The following is a 21,729-nucleotide window of genomic DNA, read 5'->3' as shown; positions in this document are numbered from 1 at the left end:
TACCCGGCCAAACTCTCAATTACCACAGATGGAGAAACCAAAGTATTCCACAACAAAACCAAATTCACACATTATCTTTCCACGAATCCAGCCCTTCAAAGGATAATAACAGAAAAAAAAAACCAATACAAGGAAAGAAATCACGCCCTAGAAAAAGCAAGAAAGTAATCCCTCAACAAACCAAAAAGAAGACAGCCACAAGAACAGAATGCCAACTCTAACAACAAAAATAAAAGGAAGCAACAATTACTTTTCCTTAATATCTCTTAATATCAATGGACTCAATTCCCCAATAAAAAGACATAGACTAACAGACTGGCTACACAAACAGGACCCAACATTCTGCTGCTTACAGGAAACCCATCTCAGGGAAAAAGACAGACACTACCTCAGAGTAAAAGGCTGGAAAACAATTTTCCAAGCAAATGGCCTGAAGAAACAAGCTGGAGTAGCCATTCTAATATCGAATAAAATGGACTTCCAACCCAAAGTTATCAAAAAAGACAAGGAGGGACACTTCATACTCATCAAAGGTAAAATCCTCCAAGAGGAACTCTCAATTCTGAATATCTATGCTCCAAATGCAAGGGCAGCCACATTCATTAAAGACACTTTAGTAAAGCTCAAAGCACACATTGCACCTCACACAATAATAGTGGGAGACTTCAACACACCACTTTCATCAATGGACAGATCATGGAAACAGAAACTAAAGAGGGACACAGTGAAACTAAAAGAAGTTATGAGTCAAATGGGCTTAACAGATATCTACATAACATTTTGTCCTAAAACAAAAGGATATACCTTCTTCTCAGCACCTCACGGGACCTTCTCCAAAATTGACCATATAATTGGTCACAAAACAGGCCTCAACAGATACAAAAATATTGAAATTGTCCCATGCATCCTATCAGACCACCATGCACTAAGAATGATCTTCAATAACAACATAAATAATGGAAAGCCAACATTCGCATGGAAACTGAACAACACTCTTCTCAATGATACCTTGGTCAAGGAAGGAATAAAGAAAGAAATTAAAGACTTTTTAGAGTTTAATGAAAATGAAGCCACAACATACCCAAACCTATGGGAAACAATGAAAGCATTTCTAAGAGGGAAACTCACAGCTCTGAGTGCCTACAAAAATAAACTGGAGAAAGCACACACTAGCAGCTTGACAACACATCTAAAAGCTCTAGAAAAAAAAAAGAAAATAATTCACCCAAGAGGAGTAGACGGCAGGAAATAATCAAACTCAGGGGTGAAATCAACCCAGTGGAAACAAGAAGAACTATTCAAAGAATTAACCAAACGCAGAGTTGGTTCTTTGAGAAAATCAACAAGATAGATAAACCCTTAGCCAGACTCACTAGAGGGCACAGGGACAACATCCTAATTAACAAACTCAGAAATGAAAAGGGACACATAACAACAGATCCTGAAGAAATCCAAAACACCATCAGATCCTTCTACAAAAGGCTATACTCAACAAAACTGGAATACCTGGACGAAATGGACAAATTTCTAGACAGATACCAGGTACCAAAGTTAAATCAGGATCAAGTTAATGATCTAAGCAGTCCCATATCCCCTAAAGAAATAGAAGCAGTCATTAATAGTCTCCCAGTCAAAAAAAGCACAGGACCAGATGGGTTTAGTGCAGAGTTCTATCAGACCTTCAAAGAAGATCTAATCCCAGTTCTTCACAAACTATTCCACAAAATAGAAACAGAAGGTACTCTACCCAACTCATTCTATGAAGCCACAATTACTCTGATACCTAAACCACAGAAAGATCCAACAAAGATAGAGATCTTCAGACCAATTTCCCTTATGAATATAGATGCAAAAATCCTCAATAAAATTCTCGCTAACCCAATCCTAGAACACATTAAAGCAATCATCCATCCTACCAAGTAGGTTTTATTCCAGGGATGCAGGGCTGGTTTAATATAGGGAAATCCATCAACGTAATCCATTATATAAAAAAACTCAAAGACAAAAACCACATGATCACCTCATTAGATGCGGAAAAAGCATTTGACAAGATCCAACACCCATTTATGATAAAAGTCTTGGAAAGATCAGGAATCCAAGGCCCATACCTAACCATGATAAAAGCAATCTACAACAAACCAGTAGCCAACATCAAAGTAAATGGTGAAAAGCTTGAAGCAATCCCTTTAAAATCAGGGACTAGACAAGGCTGTCCACTTTCTCCATACCTATTCAACATTGTACTTGAAGTCCTAGCCAGAGCAATTCGACAACAAAAGGAGATCAAGGGGATACAAATTGGAAAAGATGAAGTTAAAATATCACTTTTTGCAGATGATATGATAGTATATATATGTGACCCTAAAAAGTTCCACCAGAAAACTCCTAAACCTGATAAACAGCTTTGGTGAAGTAGCTGGATATAAAATTAACTCAAACAAGTCAATGGCCTTTCTCTACACAAAGAATAAACAGGCTGAGAAAGAAATTAGGGAAACAACACCCTTCTCAATAGTCACAAACAATATAAAATATCTTGGCGTGACTCTAACTAAGGAAGTGAAAGATCTGTATGATTAAAAACTTCAAGTCTCTGAAGAAAGAAATTAAAGAAGATCTCAGAAGATGGAAATATCTCCCATGCTCATGGATTGGCAGGATCAACATTGTAAAACTGGCTATCTTGCCAAAAGCAATCTACAGATTCAATGCAATCCCCATCAAAATTCCAACTCAATTCTTCAACGAATTAGAAAGAGCAATCTGCAACTTCATCTGGAATAACAAAAAACCTAGGATAACAAAAACTCTTCTCAAGGATAAAAGAACCTCTGGTGGAATCACCATGCCTGACTAAAAGCTTTACTACAGAACAATTGTGATAAAAAATGCATGGTACTGGTACAGTGACAGACAAATAGACCAATGGAATAGAATTGAAGACCCAGAAATGAACCCACACAGCTACGGTCACTTGATCTTCGACAAGGGAGCTAAAACCATCCAGTGGAAGAAAGACAGCATTTTCAACAAATGGTGCTGGCACAACTGGTTGTTATCATGTAGAAGAATGCGAATCGATCCATTCCTATCTCCTTGTACTAAGGTCAAATCTAAGTGGATCAAGGAACTTCACATAAAACCAGAGACACTGAAACTTATAGAAGAGAAAGTGGGGAAAAGCCTTGAAGATATGGGCACAGGGGAAAAATTCCTGAACAGAACAGCAATGGCTTGCATGGTAAGATCAAGAATTGACAAATGGGACCTCATGAAACTGCAAAGCTTCTGCTAGGCAAAAGACACTGTCAATAAGACAAAAAGACCACCAACAGATTGGGAAAGGATATTTACCTATCCTAAATCAGATAGGGGACTAATATCCAATATATATAAAGAACTCAAGAAGGTGGACTCCAGAAAATCAAATAACCCTATTAAAAAATGGGGCTCAGGACTGAACAAAGAATTCTCACCTGAGGAATACTGAATGGCTGAGAAGCACCTGAAAAAATGTTCAACATCCTTAATCATTAGGGAAATGCAAATCAAAAGAACCCTGAGATTCCACCTCACACCAGTCAGAATGGTGAAGATCAAAAATTCAGGTGACAGCAGATCCTGGTGAGGATGTGGAGAAAGAGGAACACTCCTCCATTGTTGGTGGGATTGCAAGCTTATACAACCACTCTGGAAATCAGTCTGGTGGTTCCTTAGAAAATTGGACATAGAACTACCGGAGGATCAAGAAATACCTCTCCTGGGCATATATCCAGAAGATGTTTCAACCGGTAAGAAGGACACATGCTCCTCTATGTTCATAGCAGCCTTATTTATAATAGCCAGAAGCTGGAAAGATCCCAGATGCCCCTCAACAGAGGAATGGATACAGAAAATGTGGTACATTTACACAATGTAGTACTACTCAGCTATTAAAAAGAATGAATTTATGAAATTCCTAGGCAAATGGATGTACCTGGAGGGCATCATCCTGAGTGAGATAACACAATCACAAAGGAACTCACACAATATGTACTGACTGATAAGTGGATATTAGCCCAAAACTTAGGATACCCAAGATATATAATACAATCTGCTAAGCACATGAAACTCAAGAAGAATGAAGACCAAAGTGGGGTCATTGTACCCCTTCTTAGAATTGGGAACAAAACATCCATGGAAGGAGTTACAGAAACAAAGATTGGAGCTGTGACGAAAGGATGGACCATCTAGAGACTGCCATACCCAGGATCCATCCCATAATCAGCTTCCAAACGCTGACACCATTGCATACACTAGCAAGATTTTGCTGAAAGGACCCTGATATAGCTGTCTCTTGTGAGACTATGCCGGGGCCTAGCAAACACAGAAGTGGATGCTCACAGTCAGCTAGTGGATGGATCACAGGGCTCCCAATGGAGGAGCTGGAGAAAGTACCCAAGGAGCTAAAGGGACCTGCAACCCTATAGGTGGTACAACATTATGAACTAACCAGTACCCCAGAGCTCTTGACTCTAGCTAGCTGCATTTGTATCAAAAGATGGCCTAGTCGGCCATCACTGGAAAGAGAGGCCCATTGGACACACAAACTTTATATGCCCCAGTACAGGGGAACGCTAGGGCCAAAAAAAAAAAAAAAAAAAATGGGAATGGGAATGGGTGGGTAGGGAAATGGGGGAGAGGGGGGAGGGTATGGGGGACTTTTGGGATAGCATTGGAAATGTAATTGAGGAAAATACGTAATAAAATATATTTAAAAAAACAATTATGAAATAGCAACCAATAAATGTTATTCTTGGGGGTCACCACAATATGAGAAACTGTGTTATAGAATCAGGGCATAAGGAAGGTTGAGAACCAGTGTTCTAAACCTAGGTACTAAAGTTAATGTCTTCTTTCCACAAGTGCTGCAAGATTGAAGGAGTGAATGTTCCAAATAAACAAAAGTAAGACACCTAGAATCAGTGAGGCATGGCACTGAGCCATAAATTCCAACCAATGTGACCTTGAAAGACTTCCCTGACTTTAAGTTCCTAAGCCTAAGAAGTGTCAGAGATACACAGAGAGAAGAGAGAAAAAAGTGTTCCAATTTACCCTGCCACCAGCAGAGGGGAGAAGGGCTAATAATCTGAATTTGTTTTATTTTTTTAAATATAAATGTTTGATTTTTAGAATCTCATACACAAATATGTATTGAAATCATTCCACCCCTCTCTCTTTACCTTCCAACCCCTTCAGGGTCATCCCTAATTCCTTTTTCTAAAATTCATGACCTCTTCTTCTTTAATTAGTATTGATTATATATATATATATGTATATATATATATATATATATATATATATATATATATATATCACATGTATATGAACACACATGCCACACACACACACACACACACACAGACATATATATGAAATAAAAATATTCATCAACATCCAATTGCCCCAGAAAAACAGGAGGCAGGTATAGTCAATAACTTTTCCAGAAAAATAGTGTGTGTATGTGTATTTGTGTGGAGGGGGATATAGACAATAATTTGTGTGAAGAATAGCTGAAACTTCTCAATTTGGCAACATAAAAAAAATCTATGTAAAAGGTGCATAAAATCTGCAAAGGAATCAAAAACCAAATAAACATCATAATCAAAATGAAAGTTAAAATAAACAAAACCGATTGAAAGTAGATGGCCGGGGGGAGGTGGGGATGTCACTTAGAAAGAAATTGGAAATTATTTCTCATCAGAAACTACAAAGTCCAGAGTGAAGTGGGAGACATCTAAATCTGTTAAGAGCAGCAGATTGACAAGCAAGAGTCCACAATCAGGAGAAAGACAGTGTGGGAATTAGTGGGGGGCATTCTGAGGTGGGGTAAAGGTAAGAAATTTCCTTCTGCCAAAGCCTCCTCTGAAGAAATAGGGAAAGCAAGTACTGAAGGTCAGAAAAAAAAAAAACAAAACTGAACATGAAATGTCAACAAAACAAAACAAAACAACAAAAACAAAAACAAAACAACAACAACAAAAACCAAAACAACAGTGAATCTATGGGGGGAGGAGTAAGGAGCAAAGACAAGAGGCTTTTCTGCCTTTACGTTCCAGCTGCACAGGACACTGAAGAGCAGGTTAGTGTCTGGTGTGGGTCATAGTGTGTGTGGAGGAAACACCTTAGGCAGCTGCGCCGTAGAGGGAGGATAGGGTCCTCTAGTTTTGTAGTTGTTTTGCTTCCCCTGAAAAAATAGTGTTCACAAAATCCTGTCAGCTGCATGTGAACAATGAATAACAAACACTGAGCAGCTGCTGGGAGGATGATACAAGGATATCCAGGAGATATGAGAAAAGAGCAAATAGGAATAGAGGCAAGTATTTGGAAAGTGTCTAAAAACCACACAGAGAAGGCAGAATTAAAAAAAAAAAATGAGTGGGAGAACAAAAGGAAAAATATGGGTTTAAATCCTCAAATTAGCAATAAATAATCAGACATAGCCAATCTTCACAAATACTGGAAAGTGACAGGGATGGTCACACATGGCAGAGTATTCACTATCTAAACAGAGAAAATTACTGTAGATAACGAGAAATATCACGTAGGAAGAGGGTCATAGAGCAGAAAGACCTTCCAGTCCTATATGGGTACTATGTACTCATAACCGTTTGTCCAGGACAAGCGGGAGAGCTTCAACAACTGCGTGGGAAAACAGGCAGACTTTTAGTGGAGCTGGAAACTTCAGTGCATCTTTCTCTGGATTTGATAAAGTCAGTAGGTGAGCAGTCATCAAAGATGCAAAAGGACCAAACTAGGTTCAATAAGACAAATCAGAGAACTGATATGTACACAGGTCAAGAGGAGAACACACATTCAAAACAAAACAAAACAAAACAAAACAAAACAAAACAAAACAAAACAAAACAAAACAAAACAAAACTGGTTAGGTACTGTAACCAACATCTGGGACATCCCATTTCTTACTCCAACATAACGTGTTTATGATGATAAATTATTGTGTCATCAAATCTACCTTGACATACTTAAAAGACTTTAAAATCAGAGACAGTATGTTTTCTGGCCATAAAATCACACTGGGAATCTTTCATCGACAGATATCAAGAAAATCTACAACTGTTTGTAACCTGAAAGACCTTATCTCTGGGTTAGTGGGCTGTCAGCAACAGCCTTTGGCTAAGTCCCCCAGTTCCTGGTGGCAATATACAGTTTCAGGATGCAGCCAGGCAGTGTTGCCTCTTCCTACCTGCTGAAGGGATAGGTGGGGCTGCTTGAGGTCCAAATGGAACAAGCAACCCACGAATGGCAGGCGCATTGGCCCTGGCGGGTAGTTTTTGGGGCGACGGTTTTTGAGGAAATCAGCCAGGAACAGAAAGGTGACAGCAGACAGCAGCAAAATCCAGAGATGGAGCGCAGCCCAAATGGTAGCCACTAGGGAGCCGGCTGCCGCAAGCATGGCTGATATCAGAGCAGGCTCTTGGAGGAATGAGAATCTGAACTGAGGCAGTTCCCAAGGACACTGCCTGTAGTTCCCAGAATGAACCAGGCCTGTGGTTTAAACCCCCAAATCCCTACAGGGCCCCGCCTATCTGTCGCCTGCAGACTCCTCCTCCTGGCTCTATTAACTTCAGCAACTCCTCCTCCTGGCTCTATTCACTTCAGCAACTCCTCCTCCTGGCTCTATTCACTTCAGCAACTTTGGCCTGCCTTGTTTATCTGCTTCCCTAAGTCTTAACAGAGCTTTGTCCCCAGAGCTCTTTCACTTTTACCCAGTCTTCCTAAGGACCCAAACATCCCCTTGGCCCCGCCTCAAGGCTCTCGGTCACGCCCTTCTCCAAGTTCCAAGTCTTAGCCTTTGGAGACTGGGGGTGGGGAAGGGGTTGATTCCAGGAAGAATCCACTTGAGCATGTAGGGACTAGCTAAGAACCTTGCTCATAAACAAAGTCTTTCTCTGGTTCTAGGCTTGTGATTTTCGTGCAACCCAGAGAATATCATGTGCATCTGATCTCCCGTTTTATAAACAATCTTTCACCACTGAATGCAATTTTCAGAAACAGGAACAGTATCAGCCAATGTTTCTGGGCTGTACGCCAGGGAGCGCTCTGGCCTCTTTATAAGAGCTCACTAGCTTTCAGTGCTTTGGTTCAGAGTGAATTAAGTGAATCCACAGATTTCTTCACCGAAAGAACACCGTGGTCTTGATTCTCCCCTACTCCCTTTTGTAGTTTTAGAGAACCGAACACTGCGGCCCTTGTCCATGCTAAGAAACCTTTCCATCATCACTTTGCATTCTTCCTCCCTCCCTATTATCTTTTAGGGTTAGTATGTAATTTAGTGGATTTGAATAATGGGCACTTTCATGTCCATGTATTTTCACAAATATTTATGCATATATTTCCACTCATTCCCTACACTACTGTTGTAGGTCCTGCTCTTCCCCAGATTATCCCCTCCTGCATTTTGGCCTTGTACCTTCCTCAAGATTTGCTCCTTTCCTTCCATAGTTCCATTTCTAGTCCCAGACCGTGAGCCCATTTACTCAAACACAGTTTAATCTAGTCTAGTACCACAGAAAACAAGCTGTCTTCACCTTTCTGCATCTGGTTTGTTCCACTTTCTATCAAGATCTCCAGCTTGTTCTCTCTCAGCTCTTCCATGGGAATCTCCAAGCACATTTGGTCTCCAGCATGCAACTTTCCACCCTATGCCACATATAGGAGACCCTTAAGCCACGTATCAGGCTAGACATGCATAGGCACTAAACATATAGATATACATTCTGCTTACAAACTTTTTATTGATAAAAAAAAAGATAAATTGAAGTTTCTAACTCTCCAAGATCTTAAGAGGGAGACAGAGGAATAAGAAGAGAAGCTTAACAAAGCTTAGCTTGTTTGTATTCTTTCAATCCTCTTTTGATTTTTTTTCCTTTTGTTGAAAACAGATTATTTTCTCATACACTATTCCCGGATGATAATTTCTCCTTCCTCTCTTCTCAGTTTCTCCCAACAGGCCCTTCCCTGTGAATCTACTCTTTATCTCTCAGAAAAGAACAGGTTTCTAAGAGATAACAAAACAAGACAAAACTTAGGGTATCAAAGTTGAACACTGCAACCCAACAGTAGGAAAAGAGTCCCAAAAACAAACATAAGAGCCAGAGACCCACTCATTCTTTCACTCAAGAGTCCCATAAAAAATACAAAGCTAATAGCTGAAATCCGTGTCCAGAGGCTCTAACCCAGACCCATGGAAGCCCTGTGCTTGCTGCTGCAGAATCTGTGCTTGCTCATAGGTACTTACTTATCTTAGGGGATTCAGAGAGGTCCTTGCTCTCCTGGTGTCCACCATTTCCTCTGGCTCTTTCCCTCTTTTGCCTCCTCCTTTACAGGAGTCGCTAAGTTCTGAGGGTAGGGATTTGATGGAGACATTCCATTTAGACTCAGTCCACATAAGGTCTGGCTGTGTGCCTCTGCATCTGTTCCCATCTGCTGCCAGAGGAAGCCTCTCTAATGATCACTGTATAAAGCACTGATCTATAAGTATAGCAAAACATTATTAGGAGTCATTTAACAGAACATCTTTTCAGACTCTGGTTTCCAGGCTATCTAGTCTCTGGTGCTGGGTTGTCCAAGCAGTGTTAGATATGGGTTTCTTCTTGTGGAGTGGGTCTTAAGTCAAAGCAGATATTACCTCTCTGTTATCACAAGTGCCCCATTGTTGTACCATATCTTACAAGAAGAACAGACTGTAGGGCAAATATTTTGTGGGTGGGTTGGTATTCAAGTTTTTTGATAGCCTGAAGAGTACCTTTCTGCAACACAGAGACTAGAACATAGTGGAAAAGGCTTCATGTAGGTAAAAGATTGACTTTTCCATATTCAATGAGTTGTGTGGATGCTGTCTTAGGCAATAGGGCTCCACTTTCAGTTTGCTGAGAGCAACTCATCTGACTAGGTTATTTGGGGATTTCAATGGAACCTCTTTGTCCAACAACTCAACTGGATGCAATGCAGTCCCACTGCTGGAAGTCTTGGCCAATTTAAAGTCTGTATCTCCCATAACTCTGAGTCTTTATTAGGATCACCTTCATCGATTCCAGAAAGTTGTCACTGTACTAGGTTTCCATGCCACCCTCCAAATGCCCCCAATTCTATTTTCTACAGTTGCTCCTTCCACCAAATTGTCCCTTTGCCTGATGATATCCCCACTTCTGTTTCCACCTGCTCCAGTCTGCTGTAAAATTTATTCCATTTTCCTCTTCCTTACCTAATTTTCCTGAGTCTACAGATTGTAGCTTGCTAATAAGTGAATACATATCATATTTATCTTTCTGGGTCTGGGTTAACTCATACATGATTGTTTTTTTCTAGTTCCATCCATTTCCTACAAACTTCATGATGTCTTTTTTAAAATGAGTAAATATAGCATTGTGTAAATATACCACACTTTCTTAATTGTTTTTGTTTTTATTGTTGTTGAGTGATATCTAGGTTGTTTCCAGTTTCTGGCTATTATTAATAGAACTATAATGAACAAAAACAAGTATCCTTGTGGTAGGATGAAGTGTCCTTTGGGTATGTGTGCAAGAGAGGTGTAGCTAGGTCTTGAGGTAGATGGATTCTCAACTTTCTGGGGAACCAGAAATATTGATTTCTGTGGAAATTTGATTTCCATAGTGACAGTACAAGTAGGTACTCTGTTGAGAAATGGAGGAATGTTCCCCTTGTTCCACATTCTTATCAGCATGAGCTGTTGCACATGTTGTTGATTGTGACAAGTATAAGATGAAGTTGCAAAGTAGTTTTGATTTGAATTTTCTTGATGCCTGAGGATGTAGAACATTTCTTTAAGTGGTTCTCAATCATTTGATATTCTTCCATTAAGAATTCTGTATATCTGCACCCAATTTTTCAATTGGATTATTTGGGTTTTATGTTTGTTTGTTTGTTTGTTCGCTTGTTTGTTTTGATAGCTAGTTTCTTGAGTTCTTTAAATATTTTGGATATTAGTCCTTTGTCAGATGTGGAGTTGATAAATATCTTTTCCCATTCTGTAGGCTGCTACTTTGGACTATTGACATCATCCTTTGTCTTTCAGAAGCTTTGCAAATTCAAGATGCACTATTTATCAATGGCTGATCTTAGTTCCTGTGATATCAGTATTCCGTTCGGTGTATCATCTCCTATGCCAATGCATTCAAGGCTATTCCCTACTTTCTCTGCTATCAGGTACAGTGTATCTGGTTTTATGTAGAGATCTTTGATCCACTTGATCTTGAGTTTTATGCAGGGTTGTAAGTGTGAATCTATTTGCATTTGTCTACAAACAGACATCAAGGTTGACCAGCACCATTTGTTGTAGATGCTTCCCTTCTGCCAGTGTATATTTCTGGCTCTTTGCCAAAAGACATGTGTCCATTATGTGTGTAGATTAATGTCTAGGTTTTTAATTTGATTTTATTGATCAGTATGTCTATTTTCATACTAATACCATGCATTTTTTATTGCTGAAGTTCTGCAGTACAACTTATAATTAGAATGGTGAGACATGGCAGTATTTTTATTGTTCTGGATTGCTGTAGATATCTTGGATTTTTTGTTCTTCTGTATGCAGTTGAAAATTGTCCTTTTAGGGTCCATAAAGAATTGTTTTGTAATTTTGATGGAGATTGCATTCAATCTCTAGGTGGCTTTTCGTAGGATGGACATGTTTGTTATACTAAACCTACTGATATGGAGATCCTTCTGTCTTTTGATATCATCTTCAAGTTTTTTTTCAAATATTAGAAGTTTTTATCATACATGCCTTTTACTTTCTTAGGTATAATTACCCCAAGATATTTTATATTATTTGAGGCTATTGTCAAAGGTGCTGCTTCCCTGATTTCTTTCTCAGTACACTTGTCATTTGTGTATAGGAGGCATACTGGGTTTTTATTTTTAATGTTGTTGAGTTTCTTTCCATTTACTTGGAATTGGTTATGGACTTGCTGTAAACTGCTGTTACTATGCTTTGGTATTTCTCTTGTATCCCCAATCTGTTTAAGACTTTAAACATGAAGAATTGTTAGATATTGTTGAAGGCTTTCTTGGATCTAATGAGATGATCATTGGATTTTTTTTTCTTTCACTTTCTTTTCAGTTTCATTTACTGATTTTTGTATTTTGAACTGTCCATGCATTTCTGGGATAAAGTTTACTTGGTCATGGTGGATGCTCTTCTGTATGTGTTCTTGGATTTAATTTCCAAATACTTTGTTGAGTATTTTTGCATCTTTGTTCATAAGCTTAATTGGTCTATAGTTCTCTTTCTTTGTTGAGTCTTTATGTGGTTTGAGTATCAGTGTAACTAGGAGCTGATAAAATAAAATAGGCAATGTCCTTCTGTGTCTAGTTCATGGAATAATTTGAGGAGTATAGACATTAACTCTTCCTCAAATGTCCAGTAGAATTCTGTGCTAAAACCATCAGGGTCTGGGCTCCTTTTGGTTGGGAAACATTTAATGGGTGCTTCTATTTCACTGTGGGCTATCGGTCTATTTAAGTTTTTTATCTCATATTGATTCAACTTAGGTAAGAAATACCTATTGAGAATTTATCCATTTTTTTTAAGATTTTATAATTTGATGGAGTACAGGTTATTTTTTTAATATGTTCTTGATTCTTCGTATTTCCTTGATGTCTGTCGTTATGTCCCTTTTCACTCATGATTATTTTTTTAAAAAATGGATATTCTCTTTCTGTTTTTTAGTTAGGACAACAGTTTTTTGATATTGTTGATTTTCTCAAAGAACCAACCTTTGTTCCACTAATTTTTTTAATACTACCATCCTTGCTTCTATTTTATTGATTTATGTCCTCAGTTTTTGTTTTTTGTTTTCTGGTTTTTTTTGCCTCTTGGTGTGTGCTTGCTGCTTTTTGTTCTAGAGCTTTCAGGTGTGCTTTTAAGTTGCAAGTATCTATGTTTTGTTGCAAGTATCTATGTTTTGTTGCAAGTATCTATGTTTTCTTGTTGTTGTTATTTTATTTTATGTAGGCAATTAGTATATGAACTTTTCTCTTAGCATCACTCTCATTATGTTCAATAAGTTTGGGTATATTGTGTATTTCCTTTTTATTGACTTTTAGAAGGGAAGGCTTCCAGGGATGTTTTACTGCAGAACTAGTGATTGGATCTGGGGCAACAAAGCAAGAAGAGAAGATTGACAGATAGACAACCTGGTATTCACCCTGTCATGGCCTGTGGGTTAGTAGGAGGTTCTTTTTGGCATGGGAGAAAGGAGGTAAGGAGGGGATGATTGGTGGTATCCAAAGGAGATGTGGGAATGGGTGAAGGAAGACTAAAGGTGATGTTCTGCTACAGTGTTAAGGAATGAGACTGAGGGATTAGTTTTCAGTGGAGGAGGGAAAGGTGGGGCTTTTCAGTTACCTTACCTATTTCTCTATTCTGTTTATTTGGTGTGTTCCTAGTGAATGCCTGCTAGGGTTGGAGGCTGAGATAGTGGGATGAGTTCGGAGAAGTGATGTTGGGGAAGATCATTGTAATCCATTGGTGTCAGAGTCAGAGTAGAAAAGGTGATAGAAGATGATTTCCTGCTACAGACCTGAGGGTTAGATAAGGAGTGAATGGGTGACTGTTGGATCTCAGGAGCAATAAGAGAGATGAGGTGTTGTTCTACCTTCAGCCTACTTGTTACCCTGCATGAGCACTTGGGTTAAAAGTGGGTGCCTTCTGGGGTTGGGGTTTAAGAGAATGCAACAAGTTGGTGGGGGAAGATTAGAATGGGGGAGATCTTTGGGATCCATAGGAGATGGGAGTTGTGGGGTCAGGGTGCAGGGAAAGTCACCAGAGGTGTTAGGCTGCCTTTACCAGGATTGCTTAATTGTTCATGCTTCTGGTCCTTGCTTAAAAGTAGATAACTTGTTAAGACACAAAAGACTTGCTTGGTGATGTGGTGAGGTGACTCTACTATTTTATTTCTTCCTCAATTGCTACATTGATCAAATATCCCTTCTCTGATTTTCATTATCATTTGTTTGTTGTATTGGCTTTATGAAGGAGCTGAACAAACTTGTCATATTAGGTACGACCATAGGCCAGACTCTGATGCTAGGAGTTCCAGGAAAATTATAGCCTTAATTCAAAAGGAGCAGGATATACACAGCTCTCTAGAAGGACCTATGTGTTCTGTCTCTAGATCCTCATTTCTAAACTAACCAACATCAGAAGCTGAGGTAACTTGAATATAGGAAATGTATTAATGAAAGTAATTAGGTAATTGAGTAGTTGGGCAGGACAAAGTATTTTCCTCAAATTACTACACTTCCCCAAGAGTTCCTAGAATCTATGGACCTCAGAATTCTCCGCAATAACTCCATCTAATCTTCTTGTAGTCCATGGGGTAGCTAGCACAGTGATTCTGTGGCAGCAATATGCACTCAACATTGACACCAACATAGTAGAGACAGTCAGACACTTGCCTCCAAATGGCACCTCATTAATTACAGAGATTGGCCTTGGGGCATGTTGAGGCTGAGGTTAGCCAACTGCTCTGGTATTGTGAGAAGGAAATCCACTGAAAACATGATACAGGTAGCCAGACACAGGCATCAAAGACACCGCTATGCAACTGAAGCAGCCATGAGGAGCTATGATTCTTATACTTGAAGTGATTCCACAGATGAGATCCAAACACAGAGATCATAGTTCTAGCTATTGGAGATGGCAGCATCCCTCTGGAGAAGCAGTGTACTGCTGCCAGTCCCCATTATGGTTCACTGGGATAACTCTCACACACATGAATCTATAAAACTAACTTCTCATTTGCCACTGCCATCCTTCTCCCTGAGCATATGGATCCCTACCATCCTGCTGGACACATGGGGATACTCACAGACTACAGATATTTGAATCACTCCCCCTACAAGACAAATAAGAGAAAGTCTATAATTGATAAAACAAAATCATTTCTAAAACTCCAAATATTTCATAGAACCCTCTAGAAATTATTCTAACAGAATGTAATAAATAAAGGTTTACTGAAGAAGAAAAAAACACAAAACACTTGGAAAAAGCAGCAACTCTCACCCCACCCCCACCCCACCCCCAGCCTGGGGAAGCAGAGCTCTTACTGAAGTGGAACAGGAGTGAGGTTTAATCCTTTCTATGAAATTTGCTATGCAGCCAATAAAGGTGAGCAAAGGGGTTTGGAGCTCTATATGCTTGATAAATCCTGTCTCTTGCTTACTTTTTTCCAGTTGGAAACTGTGGATGAGCTTCTTGCCTGCTTATTCCCCTTATTCCAAATTACAGCAGGACTAGGTAGAGTTCTGCGGTGGGATGGTCCTGTATCTTCCTATGTTAATTACTGAATAGCTGACATAATATACATGGTCAATAAATATCTTTAAATTGACTGCAATGTATTGTTCATTCTCTTTTCAGAGTACAGATCCAAATACTCTTCCCTATTAGAAGAAATGTTTTTATAATTTGCTTGTCCACTTTTAGAGAGATATCATTAATATATAGTGGCATTAGGGAAATGATGAAATTTTTCTCAACAAGAACACACCAGGTGAGTAGATGTATTCTATCATAGTGTCACATATCCAAACCTAATCAGAATGACAAAAGGTTGATAATCCATTTACAATAATATTTGAAATTTTACTTTGAGACAACAAAGAGCTACCTTGATATCAAATCTCATTATTCATCCTTATGCTTACTTACTAGCTCTTCTTCCTAGAATGCCTTCACCAAGAATCTTATCAACTTGGTTTAGTCAGGACTGATGATAGTTTCCACTGATGCAAAAGGCCAGATCAGACCAGATTAAAAACAGATAAATCTAGGTTTATTTGCTGCTGATCCCAGGTGGACCCGGGAAGTCCCATGCTCTGGCTAGGGTAGGGAGGTTGTATAGACCTTAGGGGTTGGGGAGGCATTGATGACATGTCAGTCAGGAGCTGGAGCTATGTCTAGGTATGGTCAAAAGCTAAGCCTGTGGGCAGGCATTTGGGCAGACTGGTCATGTGATAAAGGTGTGTTGCCTAGGCTGACAGAAATATGGGACTGGCCTTTCTGCACAATTCCTTGGTTCAGAGTTTTCTCAGTGTGGGCAGGGTTGGGAGAAGGAGGGTAGATGGGCTTTTCTCATTTATGCGCGTGGGAGTGGGGGGAAGCAGGGGCTCCAACTAAACAATGATTGATAACTACTTTTAATGATTTTTTTCTAATGATAGTAACAAACACATCCTGGCTACAACTAGAGCTTTGTCCAGGTTTTACTTGCAATTGAGTCCATTTCAATACATAGATGACTTATCTTTTTGTTGTTGTTGTTCATTTTTTTATTAGGTATTTTCTTCATTTACATTTCCAATGCTATCCCAAAAGTCCCCCTCCCCCTCCACCCCAACCCTCCCCAACCCACTCCCACTTCTTGGCCCTGGTATTCCCCTGTACTGAGGCATATAAAGTTTGCACGACCAATGGGCCTCTCTTTCCACTGATGGTTGACTAGGCCATTGTCTGATACATATGCAGCTAGAGACACGAGCTCCGGGGGGTACTGGTTAGTTCATATTGTTGTTCTACCCATAGGGTTGCAGACCCCTTTAGCTCCTTGGGCATTTTCTCTAGCTCCTCCATTGGGGGCCCTGTGTTCCATCCAATAGCTAACTATGAGCATCCACTTCTGTGTTTGCCAGGCCCTGGCATAGCCTCACAAGAGACAGCTACATCAGGGTCCTTTTAGCAAAATCTTGCTAGTGTATGCAAAGGTGTCAGCGTTTAGAGGCTGATTATGGGATGGATCCCTGGGTATGGCAGTCTCTAGATGGTCCATCTTTTTGTCTCAGCTCCAAACTTTGTCTCTGTATCTCCTTCCATGGGTGTTTTGTTCCTAATTCTAAGAAGGGGCAAAGTGTTCACACTTTGGTCTAATGGTCTGAGTAAACTGTATTTACTACATTAACCCTATTTCAACTCTGTATTTCATTGACAGCAAGAACTTTCTCACTTTTCACTTACTTCCTATGAGGTATCATCAACAACTGAATTTATTGTCCAGTGCAGTGTAGATTCTCTGAAGTTCCAAGAATCAGGGGCACATGGAGAATTGAAACTGCATTCTGGAAAAAGCTTTTAATTCTGATAGTGGTTTGTAATTGGCTTCCATCAAGGAGATACTATATTTCCCTCCACTTCATGTCAAGGTATGAGATTCAGTGTAATTCTGTGGCTTCATGCAGTTCAGGGACATCATAGATCACAATGAGGCACAGCCTGGTAAGTTAATGTGACATGAAGAGGTACTGAAATGGCAAATGCCCAGGGAGAAGGAACACATATTTTCTTTTTTTTTCTTTTCTTTTTTTTTTTCCCACTGTTTTTTTTTATTACATATTTTCCTCAATTACATTTCCAATGCTATCCCAAAAGTCCCCCATACCGCCCCCCACTTCCCTACCCTCCCATTCCCATTCTTTTGGCCCTGGCATTCCCCTATATTGGGGCATATAAAGTTTGCAAGTCCAATGGGCCTCTCTTTCCAGGGAACACATATTTTAAATGAAAGGAAAAGTACTGATACTCCTTTTTGTTTATTTATTTATTTATTTATTTATTTATTTATTTATTTATTATTATTTTGCTTTATTTTATTTTGAAGGCAAAAACCTGCTACTGAACAGATGATCATAGTTGGGAGTCTAAAGTGTATGAATCATTAGAAAATAGGGAACCTGTGGCAGAAGCAGAAGAATGTATTGAAGCTATGGACACTGAAAGAAAGAACCTACCAATTCTAAAACTGGATTAATCAAGGGAAGCAAGTCTGCAGTCTGATGGATCTGTTTGCCAATTTAACTTAAAATTGTAATGGACAAAGTGAGTGCTAGGAAGGAATGTTTAATAGAACATTTACTAGAGACCAGTCTGCAAAGGTCAGTTCAAGGACTGCGATGGGTAAACAAGCAGACTGCAGAAGCAACACAGCTTCTGGGACAGACAGAAGCAACAAGCTTCTGGAACAGACCCCGTTTAGGGCTCCAGACACCCTGACACCTTCCCCGCCAAGGGAGAGGTGTCCCACAGGAGGGCTCTGCCAGGGCAGGCGAGGGAGCCACCTTGGGTCACAGATCCCTCAGAGACTAGTCTGCTCAGGTGAGAGTGTGGACTACAGAAGCTACACGGTTTCTGGGAGAGGCAGAAGCAACACAGCTTCTGGGACAGACCCCATTTCGGGCTCCACACATCCAGGCACCTTCCCCACCAGAGGAGAGGCGTCTGCCTGGGAGGGCTCTGACCACAAGAGCAGGTCCCATGTCCCCCTGTGACCAGTCTGTGCAGGTGAGCATGCAGACTGCAGAGGCAACACATCTTCTAGGACAGGCTCAGTTTTAGGCCTTCATCTTCAGCCAGGAGGCAGGTCCAAATGCCAGATATCTGTGCACCTTTCCTGCAAGAGGACAGCTTGCCTGCAGAGAGTACTCTGACCACTGAGACTCAGGAGAGAGCTAGTCTCCCAGGTCTGCTGGTAGAGGCTAACAGAATCACAGGAGGAACAAGTTCCAATGAGAGACAACTATAACAACTAACTCCAGAGATTACCAGATGGTGAAAGGCAAACATAAGAATCTTACTAACAGAAACCAAGACCACTCATCATCATCAGAACCCAGCACTCCCACCTCAGCCAGTCCTAGATACCCCAACACACCTGAAAAGCAAGACTCAGATTTAAAATCTTATCTCATGATGCTGGTAGAGGAGATCAAGAAGGACTTTAATAACTCACTTAAAGAAATACAGGAGAACACTGCTAAAGAGGTAGAATTCCTTAAAGAAATACAGGAAAACACAACCAAACAGGTGATAAAATTTAACAAAACCATCCAAGACATAAAAAGGGAAGTAGAAACAATAAAGAAAACCCAAAGTGAGACAACACTGGAGATAGAAACCCTAGGAAAGAAATCTGGAACCATAGATGCAAGCATCAGCAACAGAATACAAGAGATGGAAGAGAGAATCTCTGGTGCAGAAGATTCCATAGAGAACATGGACACAACAATCAAAGAAAATGCAAAATGCAAAAAGATCCTAACTCAAAAAGATCCAGGAAATCCAGGACACAATAAGAAGACCCAACCTACTGATAATAGGGGTAGATGAGAATGAAGATTTTCAACTTAAAGGGCCAGCAAATATCTTCAACAAAATTATAGAAGAAAACTTCCCAAACCTACAGAAAGAGATGCCCATGAACATACAAGAAGTATACAGAACTCCAAATAGACTGGACCAGAAAAGAAATTCCTCCCGACACATAATAATCAGAACAACAAATGCACTAAATAAAGATAGACTATTAAAAGCAGTAAGGGAAAAAGGTTAAGTAACATATAAAGGCAGGCATATTAGAATTACACCAGACTTCTCACCAGAGACTATGAAAGCCAGAAGATCCTAGACAGGTGTTATGCAGACCCAAAGAGAACACAAATGTCAGCCCAGGCTACTATACCCAACAAAACACTCAATTACCGTAGATGGAGAAACCAAAGTATTCCATGATAAAACCAAATCTTTCTACGATATCTTTCCACGAATCCAGCCCTTCGAAGGATAATAAAGGGAAAACACCAACACAAGGACAGAAACTACACCCTATAAAAAGCAAGAAAGTAATTCTTCAACAAACCTAAAAGAAGACAGCCCCAAGAACCGAATCCTAACTTTAACAACCAAAATAACAGGAAGCAACAATTACTTCTCTTTAATTTCTCTTAACATGAATGGACTGAATTCCCCAATAAAAAGTCATAGACTAATAGACTGGCTACACAAACAGGACCCAACATTTTGTTGTTTACAGGAAACCCACCTCAGGGAAAAGGACAAACACTATCTCAGAGTAAAGGCTAGAAAACAATTTTCCAAGCAAATGGTCTGAAGAAACAAGCTGGAGTAGCCATTATAATATCGAATAAATTTGACTTCCAACCCAAAGTAATCAAAAAAGACAAGTAGGGGTACTTCATATTCATCAAAGGTAAAATCTATCAAGATGAACTCTCAATTCTGAATATCTATGGTCCAAATACAAGGGCAGCCACATTCATTAAAGAAACTTTAGCAAAGCTCAAAGCACACATTGCATCTCACACAATAACAGTGGGAGACTTCAAAATCCTTCTCTCACCAATGGAGAGATCCTGGAAACAGAAACTAAACAGAGACACATGGACACTAACCAAAGTTATGAACCAAATGGATTTAATAGACAGAACATTTTATCCTAAAACAAAAGGATATACCTCCTTCTCAGTGCCACATGGTACCTTCTCCAAAATTGACCAATAATTGGTCACAAAACAGGCCTCAACAGATACAAAAATATTGAAATTATCACATGCATCTTATCTGATCACCACAGACTAAGGCTGATCTTCAATAACAACATAAATAGTAGAAAGCCAACATTCACGTGGAAACTGAACAACACTCTACTCAAGGATGAAATAAAGAAAGAAATTAAAGACTTTTTAGAATTTAATGAAAATGAGGCCACATTATACCCATACTTATGGACACAATGAAGGCAATCCTAAGACGAAAACTCATAGCTCTGGGTGCCTCCAAAAATAAACTAGAGAGAGCATACAGTAGCAGCCTGACAGCACACCTAGAAGCTCTAGAACTAAAGGAAGCAAGTTCACCCAAGAGGATAAGATGGCAGGAGATAATCAAACTCAGGCCTGAAATCAACCAAATGGAAACAAAAAGAACTATTCAAAGAATCAACCAAACCAGGAGCTGGTTCTTTGAGAAAATCAACAAGATAGATAAACCCTTAGCCAGACTAACTAGAGGGCACTGGGACAGTATCCTAATTAACAAAATCAAAAGTGGAAAAGGAGACATAACAACAGAACCTGAGGAAATCCAAAACATCATCAGATCCTCCTACAAAAGGCTATCCTCAACAAAACTAGAAAACCTGGATGAAATGGACAACTTCCTAAACAGATACCAGGTACCAACATTAAATCAGGATCAGATTAACGATTTAAACAGTTCCATTTCCCCTAAAGAAATAGACACAGTCATCAATAGTCTCCCAACCAAAAAAAGCCCAGGACCAGATGGGTTTAGTGCAGAGTTCTATCAGACCTTCAAAGAAGACCTAATTTCAACTCTTCTCAAACTACTCCAGAAAATAGAAACAGAAGGTCCTCTACCCAATTCATTCTATGAAGCCACAATTACTCTGATAGCTAAACCACACAAAGATCCAACAAAGAAAGAGAACTTCAGACCAATTTCCCTTATGAATATCGATGCAAATATACTCAATAAAATCCTCACAAACCGAATCCAAGAACACATCAAAACGATCATCCATCATGACCAAGTAGGCTTCATCCCAGGGATGCAGGGTTGGTTTAATATATGGAAATCCGACAACATAATCCACTATATAAACAAACTCAAAGACAAAAACCACATGATCATCTCATTAGATGCTGAGAAGGAATTTGAAAAAATCCAACACCCATTCATGATAATTGGAAAGATCAGTAATTCAAGGCCCATAACTAAACATATTAAAAGCAATCTAGAGGAAACCAGTAGCCAACATCAAATTAAATGGAGAGAAACTCATAGCAATCCTACTAAAATAAGGGACTAGATAAGGCTGCCCACTTTTTCCCTGC

General features: G+C 39.6%; 1 protein-coding gene across 4 annotated transcripts in view; it reads right to left on the bottom strand.

Moving 5' to 3' along the window:
* The window catches only part of LOC110292662 (cytochrome P450 2J3), a 33,200-nt gene extending 25,572 nt beyond the window's left edge, over window positions 1-7,628 (bottom strand). Inside the window, exon 1 of one of the 4 annotated variants that reach the window (XM_021160139.3) lies at window positions 7,247-7,628. In XM_021160139.3, coding sequence (XP_021015798.1) covers window positions 7,247-7,456 — 210 coding nt within the window. In that variant the 5' untranslated portion in view covers window positions 7,457-7,628. The remainder of the gene's footprint in view (window positions 1-7,246) is intronic. The other 3 variants (XM_029475835.2, XM_021160137.3, XM_021160136.2) reach the window with 3 other exon arrangements.
* Window positions 7,629-21,729: the final 14,101 nt, after the last annotated feature.

This window comes from Mus caroli, unplaced genomic scaffold, assembly GCF_978045245.1.
Source record: "Mus caroli unplaced genomic scaffold, Mus_caroli_1 scaffold_6, whole genome shotgun sequence".
Taxonomy (NCBI): Eukaryota; Metazoa; Chordata; class Mammalia; order Rodentia; family Muridae; genus Mus; species Mus caroli.
This window is presented reverse-complemented; position numbering and strand designations above follow the sequence as displayed.